The sequence below is a fragment of the Plasmodium cynomolgi genome, chromosome 6 (assembly GCF_000321355.1).
Source record: "Plasmodium cynomolgi strain B DNA, chromosome 6, whole genome shotgun sequence".
Lineage (NCBI taxonomy): Eukaryota > Apicomplexa > Aconoidasida > Haemosporida > Plasmodiidae > Plasmodium > Plasmodium cynomolgi.
The window spans coordinates 742,040-751,518 of record NC_020399.1 but is presented as its reverse complement, the minus strand read 5'-3'; the positions used below and the strand labels follow the sequence as shown (position 1 = coordinate 751,518).

Sequence of the window (9,479 nt, the reverse complement as noted above, 5' to 3'; positions counted from 1 at the left end):
TTTTTTTCTTTCTTGGGGAATAAAAATTGCCGCAATTCGTGAGAATAAGCAGAACTGTAACTCACTTGAATGGGAAAAATGAAAAAATGAAAAGTGAAAAATGAACAAATGAAAGAATGCGTTTTTCGCGTACGTCATGTGACCTACTTTGGAACGTTAAAAGGTAAGAGCAGAGAGCCACCGCGTGTTTATACATGAAAATAGGCACATACTTACGTACATATGTATGCATGTACATGCTTATACATGCCATATGTACATTTTGAACCCGTTCGTTTGACTAATGGCGCTTTTTTCTTCTCACCCCCCCCACACAGCTAACCGTGTCGCTTGTAGTCGAATTCACGCCTCCCCTTTTTTTTTTTTGAAGACCTACATGTGTGTACAGACATAACATGTGAGATATACCAGTGCTGAGTCTCTGCTCCCTTTCGCTATCAGTTCATTGCTGTCCTTTAGCCAGAGCCTGTTACACGTTGTTGAGGGGGTAGTTAGTACTATGCGCTTGGGTACTCACTAGTGGAGAACCCCAAGGCGACACCGCGAAAGTAGAGGTGCGCGGCATATTGAAGTGTGCGGCTTATCAAGGTGTGCTGCATATCAAGGTGCGCGGCTTATCAAGGTGCGCTGCATATCAAGGTGTGCTGCATATCAAGGTGCGAGACGACGCCCCCCCCCAAACCCCCCCCGCCACATTACATGAGTCGTACAAAATAAAATGGATATATCCGGGCCGGAGGTTTGGTATGGCAACTTACCAAATGTAACCAAATATTTAATAACCCTAATTTTTTTAGTGACCCTTCTCATAACATGCAACTTACTAAATGTTGTGTACCTTCTGCTGGACTGGAATTTAATATATAATAATTACCAACTGTGGAGGATTTTTTTTAACTTTATGTACGTGGGGAAGTTCTCTCTTTCTTGGGTTTTTTTTATGTCTTTATTGGCCCAGTTTTCTTCCTCCCTCGAGAAAAACGCAGTGTTCTCCAGCCCAGGATCATATTTGTACTTTATCACCATTCAGTGTACCTTCCTATCACTTATAAGCATTTTGTTTTATTGGCCCAGAGGTAACCCATCGTCATGCAGAGTGCGAAGTGGCAACAGGGGAGACACACATGTGCAGCGTTAACCCGTTTCGCGGTCTATGCCTTCCTGTTGTGTTTCCTCCACGAGGCATTTCTCCCCCCGTGCGCTGCTGCAGCGAGGGCGAAGTGTGTGCAGTTGTTTGCTTTGCTCATTTTGCTCTGTTTTGCGTCTCATATTTTGCTCTGTTTTGCGTCTCGCATTTTCCTCTGTTTCGCTTCGTTCATTTTTCTCTGTTTCGCTTCGCTCATTTTTCTCTGCATCGCTTCGCTTCGCCCTTTCCCCACCCCGCAGGCTACCCCTTCTTGGGAAACTCCCTTTTGTTCGCCATCATTTACTACTGGTCCAGGAGGGAGGCATGGAGCCAAGTGTCCATTTACTTCTTCACGGTGAAGGGCTACCAGCTACCCTTCGCACTTATTTTCCTGCACCTTATCATGGGACAGTCCCTTTGGGTGGATATTATGGGCCTCATGTCCGGACATATCTACTACTTTTTCAGAGAGCTTCTCCCGAGGGAAGGTACGCCACGTGTGTTTACGCGTAAAAAATGCATGCAGATACTCTGCGGGGAGAGTCCCTCCCAGGGGGCACTTTTTTGTATGACCTATTCAGGCAAATAGTCGTCATTTTGTGAAGCGGTCGCGGTTTTCTCGCCACATGGATTCAGCTCTTTCGCGAAGTGGCGGCGGTTTTCTCGCAACGTAGATTCAGCTCTTTCGCGAAGCGTCGGAGGTTTTCTTGCCATGTAACCATGTTTCCCCATTCCTTCCCCCCCAACTGCGCAGGAGGACCAAATTTGCTCGAAAAAACGCCCAAAATTTTCGATAAAATCATGATGAAGCTGAGGGAGTTCCGCCTAAATCAGGGAATAAGGGGAAACTTCTCAAGGTACGGATACAGAAGTGTGAGTGACTCCAGGACGCCCAACAGTGAGGGGCCCACAAGGAGAGTCTTCATTGGTCGGGGAGTCAGACTAGGTGACAGTTGACGTTGGTGTATTCATATATGTTGGAACTGCCTCGCAGGCATAGTTGGATAGCGTATTGTGCGCATTTTTTCCCCTATGTGTATGGGGAGGGGTCCACCCTAGTGTGGATGTCCTCCCCCTAATTAGCTTACTTCCCGGGGGAGTGACAAATCTGGAGGGAAACATACCGTTACACGCGGGTGTGGGTATGCTTACAGGGATACCAACCCGTACAGGCCAGAACTAGTGCATTTATGTGTACATATTTTAGTACATATATGTGTACATTTTTTTTTTTTTTTTCCCTTTTAACATTGTTTTCTGTGTAATTTAAAATGACCAATCTACTTTGTGCAATCTGCTCATTAACCTAATTCTGATTTTCATGCTGATAATTTTTTTTTTAAACTGCCTACAGGCACCCTCGTGTTTTACGTTGTATTTATGTGTACCAATTACAGTTGTGTCACGTATGCGCCTCCCCCGGCGCCGTCGCACTCGTAGCCTTTTTAATTCTACCTCTATCACCCCTATGTTGTGCTTCTCTCAAGTCTTACACCCCATGTGCCTTTTTTTTTTTTTTTTTTTTTTTTTTCCACTCTCTGCAAATTTATACCCCAAGCTTATTGCACCATAACTGCGATTTTGCTGCATACCACTTTGCTACTTTTTTTTTTTTTAAGCCATTTGTTTAACGTAATTTTCAAAAACCATGAATTTATTTCCACACATTTTTTTTTTTTTAATCCCATTCGCTAAAATGAGATACGTTCTGGTTAACCCCCAGGGGCGGTGAAGAATTGTGCAGCTTGGAAACACGTGGAGAGGTATTTACGCGCTCACTGTTGCACATTTTGTGAGGTTTAGGGTTGAGGTTTTTTTTTTTTTTTTTTTTTTTTTTTTCTCATCTTAGATAATATAAACAAAGGAGAAACCAATCTTCTACACATCGCTCGGTTTTACACAAATGAGAGAAAAATTTACCATTCCTTTTTTTTGGGGAAACTCCCCCGTTTGGAAAATTTTTATGTGCAATCTTTGCGCGGTGCGTATGACCCCTATGGGGCGTTTTATATCCTTCTAAGGTGGCCCCTTTAATGAAGCCATTTTGAGGAGCCCATTTTGAGGAAGCCATTTTGAGGAAGCCACTTTGAGGAAGCCATTTTGAGAAATCCATTTTAAGTGTTTAAATTTCGGGGGAGCAAAGAGATGCCCATTTTTTTTTCTCTACACGCACTCCATCGGAGAAAATTGGTGACCCCTCTCAATTTAACTTCGTTAGCCAATACCTTTTGGAAATTTCCCTACATAGCAGAAGCAAAGAGTAAACATAAAACGGTCTGTTGAAACGCTTCCTAAGAGGCGAATCACATGTTCAGTTGCATGCCCGACAGTGCTGTTCTTTGCTGCGCATGGGCAGCTCGCTTCGTAGTAATATCCCCCACCCCTTAAGCGGCAACTGCAACGGATCCGGACGAAAGGAAACGTGGCCCAGATTTACACAAAAGTGTTGCTGTCCAGATTTAGTGCACTAGGTGCCCCCACGGCATATGTGTATGCTTCTCGCCCAAGCTTGTGTCTCCCCGGTGCGGTGGAGAATACGCAAAACTGGCCCTCCTTCGCCGTCGTCACCACCTTCACCGCCAGCATTGGTAGCGGCCCCCCCGATTACCCTTCCCAGTGATTGCGACCCATCAAAGGTTACACGAATAAGTGATGGGGCCACTAAAGACGGACCCTCCGAAGGGAACCGCGGAAAGGATAGTAAGTCTCGTCTACCGGAAGGAGAGAAAATGCTGCATCTGCATGGTGAGCGATTTTTTCTATCCAAACTTGGGAGGAATAGAAACGCACATCTTTGAATTGTCCAAGCAGTTAATAAAGAAAGGTAACCGCTGCGTGAGCAGTTTTGGAGAGCCCCCCACGCCATATGCGTCACAGCACTGCGCATGACACAGGGGTGCTCCTTTCTGAGGGGTAGCAATTATCGAGATAAGCACACACAGCGAGTAGACACAGTGAGTAGACATAGCGAATAGACACAGCGAGTAGACACAGCGAGTAGACACAGCGAGCAGACATAGCGAATAGACACATCGAGTATACACACTGCGAGTACGCACAGCGAGTTAGTGATATGCTCCCACCTTCCCCCCTCTTGGCAGGCTTCAAAGTAATCGTAGTGACCCACTGCTACAACAACCGACACGGAGTGAGGTGGATGGGGAACGGCATTAAGGTGTACTACCTGCCCTTCGAAACATACATGGACGTGGTGACCTTCCCTAACATCGTGGGGACGCTTCCCTTGTGCAGGAATATTTTGTACAGGGAGAAGGTCGACATAGTCCACGGCCACCAGGTTCGTCACCTGCGACGTTGGCGTAGTCGCGGAAATCGGGGCAGTCAGGCATATCTTCTCGGGGCCCCCCTCACGTGCACATGTTTGCGGAAATGCATACATACGTGCATACGTCCGTCCATACGTCCGTCCACACGTGCATACATACACACATTCACCCGTGTGTGCTTTCCCCCCCGTACTGCACGCCCCCCAGGCGACGTCCGCCCTGGCGCACCAGTTCATCCTGCACGCAAAATCCCTTGGCCTAAAAACCATTTACACGGACCACTCGCTCTACAGCTTCTCAGACAAGGGGTGCATCCACGTCAACAAACTCCTCAAGTATTGCATAAACGACGTCGACCACTCCATATGTGTCTCTCATACCAATCGTGAAAACCTGGTCCTAAGAACCGAAATCAATCCGTACAAAACATCCGTCATAGGCAATGCATTGGACACGACAAAATTCGTTCCTTGCATAAGCAAACGACCAAAGATGCCAAGAATAAATATAATAGTGATTAGTCGACTGACGTACAGAAAGGGAGTCGATCTGATTGCTAAAGTGATTCCTCTCGTGTGTCAGAAGTACCCTTTTATCAATTTTATTATTGGTGGAGATGGACCGAAAAGAATTCTCCTTGAAGAAATGAGGGAAAGAAACCACCTGCACAATTCAGTTGTTCTTTTAGGAAAAGTGAAACAAGAAAATGTAAAAAATGTTTTACAAAGGGGACATATATTTTTAAATGCTTCTCTAACAGAAGCCTTTTGTATAGCCATTATCGAAGCGGCTAGCTGTGGACTGCTGGTCATTTCCACTGATGTTGGAGGTATTTCCGAGGTGTTGCCGCACGACATGATGATTTTAGCCAAGCCCAATCACATCGACTTGTGCGCAGCGGTTGACAGTGCCCTGGAGAGGCTTAAGCACGTCGACTCGCAGTCCTTCCATGAACGGGTACTCCACTTGCGGCACCCCATGTGTGCAATGATGTCCCAACGCACGCAAAAAAACAAACTCAGACATACCCATACTACTGAAAAAAAAAAAAAAAATTCTTCCCCCCCTAAACAACAACGCCCCCTTTTGCAGCTAACCAAAATGTACTCGTGGGAAAAGGTCGCCGAGAAGACGGTACGAACGCATATGTGTGTGTGCGCGATCACATGGACGAGGTCCACCACTTTTTTGCATGTCCCCGCTCTTGCAGTAAACTACTCCCAACATATTCCGCACAGAGAAATTTCACTAACCTCCATGCTCCTTCCATCACAGGAAAAGGTTTACATGGATGTGCTTTCTTACGCGAACCCGACCATTCTGAGTAGGATCAAGAAGATATACGACATAAACACGGTTTTTAGTAAGCACCTGAGGGGTGTCGCGGTGTCGCGGTGTTGCGGTGTTGCGGTGTTGCGGTGTCACGGTGTCACGGTGTCACGACGTCACGACGTCGCGGGGGGAGAGGACATGCCTCCTCTACGTAACCCCCCCAATGGGAATGCTTTCCCCGCGATGGTCTCCCTCGTCTGGCAGCCCCCCGAAATGCTTCATTCCTCTCCACTTTTTTTAAGGCAAGGTGTACATTTTCATAATCATGTTGAGCTACATAAGCTGCTGGTTACTGGAGTGGCTCAAGCCGAGGTAGGACGCCCAGATGGGGTACCCCCGGCCAGGGTGTACATCAAGGGCATAAAAGGATAAGCACGCACAAGTGTTCATATGGATATCTCCACACACATATGCACATAGATATGCTCCTATGTGACTCCCGTGGGATGATACACTCAATGCGCTGCGCACAGGAGCCCTGGTCATGTTGCCCACTTCGTCTTTGTAACAAATGCCCCGTCTTCTGGAAAATGCCCCTCCCCCCTTCGCCTTTCCTATCAGGGAGGACATCGAGGAGGCCATCAGCTTTCCCCACTTCATTGAAGAGGATTAGCCGCCGCAGTGGCAAGGCGGTAAAGCGGCAAAGAGGCAAGGCGGCAAAGGGGAAAAGCGGCAAACAGACAATGTGACGACCTGGCGAGGGTTACGTACAAAACTGCGCAGGGCTCCCATCCGCAATTGCCCCCCTCCCCCGTGTGCGCATGTGTGTGCCCGCGCGGTGGAACAGTGTGCCTCCGAATGGAACAAAAAAAATGAGGCACTGCTACAACACCTGAGGGGGGTAGGTCCAACAAAATGCTCACCTTCAGATGAGATGATGATGTCCCCTTTCCCACTCCATGAAGACCGAAACAACTACGCCTGAGACTCCAGCAAATTAAACTCGTGCTGGATTATCTTATAGTTAAGTACATAATTAATATTGTACTGGGCTTTGTACTTCAGAGGAAATTGCCTGTACTTCATATCCATGTAGTTAAGCAGCAGGACTTCGTAAAGCTGGTTGGTCAGCTCGAGGTACCCATGCTCATAGTTGTACTGAATGATATTCACATCAATGAGTCCAAGCAAGATGGGGTTATTCAGATTTATTATATTTTTACAAAAGATTTTTTTTTTTTTTAAAAAATATTTGATAGCTTCAAAAATGGTGAAGTAAAATTGGATATAGGTTAGCCCCTCCTTTTTTGGTGTTTCTTCCCTTTCAATTTGTTGCCCTCCCCCTCCTCCCTGTGTGGAGTTTCTTTTCCTCTTTAGCCGTTCAACATGGGGGAGACTAAAGAAGGTGCGTACTTTCCTCTCGAAGTCGAGGATAAATGTGTGTAGAATATCTTCATGTATATTTTTTAAAAACCCTTTTTGCTGCTCCAACATTCGATGTTGCAGAATTTCTTCGATAGTGTTACTCCTTACGTTGATTTGACCTTCTTCATCCATGTCGTACGTAACCTTTTCTTTTTTTTCCATTTCAATTTTGTTCCTCATTTGGTCTTCATCAAACTGGCTGTTCAGATCGTGTAGCCCCTTACATACTGTTTTTACTAAGTGGGCATTTCCCCCTATGATGTTGTAAATACACTTGGCCACCTTTTCGTCCTTCACATAATTAGGAATGATTAAGCACCTCACCATGTCGTAGGAAAGGTCGTTTATTTCGATTAGGTTTTCCCTTATGAGGTGATAGTTTTGTAGCTCCTTCATCGCCAAGTTGTGGAAGTTGGGGGGGAAGTCACTCTCCCCCACTGGCACTGGGTTTATTTGCGGTGATTTTTCTGCGCCGTCACGAGTGCTACCACGGACAGTGCTTCCAACCCGGTCACTGCTTCCAACCCGGTCACTGCTTCCAACCCGGTCACTGCTTCCAACCCGGTCACTGCTTCCAACCCTGTCACTACTTCCATCCCTGCCACTACTTCCAACCCTGCCACTACTTCCAACCCTGAAGGTGCCCCCCCCAACCTGCCTCAACACCAGGTTGTTAAAAACGAACACAAACTTCATCATCTCGATATTCTTAATGGAATGAAAAATGACGGGGACGTTGTGTCTGTCCACATTCTCTTCGCACCATTTGGCAAAAAAGTGAAAATTGCGCATGGGCTGAGGACCCAAAAGGAAAAAATGCAAATTGTAGAAAACGAAACAGAAATTATATCCATATTTGTTTCGTAAAAAATTAATTAATGACAAAAAATAACGATAGAGGAATAACCCACTGGTAAAATCGGTAAGTATTCCCTCCGAGTTGTTCATACAGTATTGATACTCTTCACACTCTGCTACCATTTTTAAAAAATATAAAAAAGCGCTGAATTCATTCAACTCATGTACAAAGCATTTTACATTTAATTTTCTCAAAAGGATTGTTAAAAAGGAAAGAAAATTATCATATTTGTAGTTATTCATCTCCAACAGGTTTATCCACTTTGTGATGTTCTTCCTGTCTTGGTCATTTAAATAATCATACATTTGAGGGGTGTTTAATATGTGTTTGAATAGGACTGGGAATTTCGCAATAAGGGGGTCCTCCTCTTTTTCTTCTCTCCCCCCCATGATGAACTGCTCATAAATGTCTCTCATATTTATCTTTCCATTTGTCACATCGCTGTTTACTTCTTTCATCAATTTGTACCTTAGGAACTCTTCCAGCTTGTGCAACTTCACAGAGAAGGGGATAACCGATTCGTTTTGGTTTACGTCCTTAAAGTCGTACTCGAAAAAAATACTTCTTCTGCTTCCTTTTTCTCCTCCATGTAGTTGCTCTCTGTGTGGAACACCATTTTGGTTTCCTCCTCGTGGAGGGTATCCATTTGGCTCGCTACCCACATGGGGTGGTCTTCTTAAAAAGATATCCTTCGCCTTTTGTATGAAAAACTTTTTCCCCACGCCTTCCGCCCCCAAGACGAAGTAACAAGGATAAGGAGGTCCCCGAGACCCTCCTCCTCCGTTACTCCCACTAATAAAATTCTGCCCTTCAAAAATGTTCATAATTTTTTTTATATAATCCTGCCTAACAACTGTTTTCCACATTTCTTTAAAATTTTTCTTCTCTTTCTGTACAAATTTTTGCTCGACATTTGTGCTGTATTCAAAATGGAAGTACCATTGCCCCTTCTTCCTCTTGCGGGGTACCATTATCCTCCCCAGTTTGTTCAGTTGTCTCACCAGTTTTTCGTTACGACACAACATCGTGTAACTTTCATCTAGGATCTTCCTTTCCGTGGCCTCATCGGGCAGTATGCTCCTTCGCACGCATACGGTATGTGATTGTACAGGTTAGGTACGCACGCTTTTATGCAGTGCTTCATGCGGGACGGGCTTTCACATTTCTTCTTTTCGTTACTGTAAAATTGAACGCGCTTTATCAAATGGGGGCAACCAATTTTTTTTCTCCATCCACTTGGCGCAGCAAAGTGAAAAAAAATAAAATAAAGTAAAATAAAATAAAATGCCAGCTGAATCGCCTTCCCCACAAAAGAGAACACATTTGAAGAGCGCACACAAATTGACTTCCCTGCAACGTTCTTCGAATTTTTTTATCTTTTTTGCAACGTCGTAGGCAAATAAAGTATCTTCCTCCTGGGCATGAGTGGAAAAAAAAAAAAAAAATCGCCAAACGGGTTTCTCAAAATGGGGGTTAAAGGTGCACAAAAAAATTGGCAACAAATCAATGG

The 9,479-nt window shown here is 45.2% G+C and overlaps 3 protein-coding genes across 3 annotated transcripts; 2 read left to right on the top strand and 1 right to left on the bottom strand.

The window, feature by feature from the left end:
• Positions 1–718: 718 nt before the first annotated feature.
• PCYB_062680 (DER1-like protein) lies at positions 719–2,083 on the top strand (the record flags this gene model as incomplete). The annotated part of the gene is made up of 3 exons (XM_004221435.1): positions 719–1,076; positions 1,387–1,614; positions 1,881–2,083. 3 exons carry the CDS (start codon positions 719–721, stop codon positions 2,081–2,083), a joined length of 789 nt encoding a protein of 262 aa, XP_004221483.1.
• Positions 2,084–4,227: 2,144 nt separating this feature from the next.
• On the top strand, positions 4,228–6,356 carry PCYB_062670 (phosphatidyl inositol glycan class A; the record flags this gene model as incomplete). The annotated part of the gene is made up of 4 exons (XM_004221434.1): positions 4,228–4,424; positions 4,645–5,182; positions 5,988–6,057; positions 6,307–6,356. Coding segments are annotated over exons 1-4 (798 nt in total), but the record flags the coding sequence as incomplete, so codon positions are not given.
• Positions 6,357–6,660: 304 nt separating this feature from the next.
• Positions 6,661–9,049, bottom strand: PCYB_062660 (hypothetical protein; the record flags this gene model as incomplete). The annotated part of the gene is made up of 1 exon (XM_004221433.1): positions 6,661–9,049. A coding segment is annotated over one exon (2,388 nt), but the record flags the coding sequence as incomplete, so codon positions are not given.
• Between the last annotated feature and the right edge of the window lie 430 nt (positions 9,050–9,479).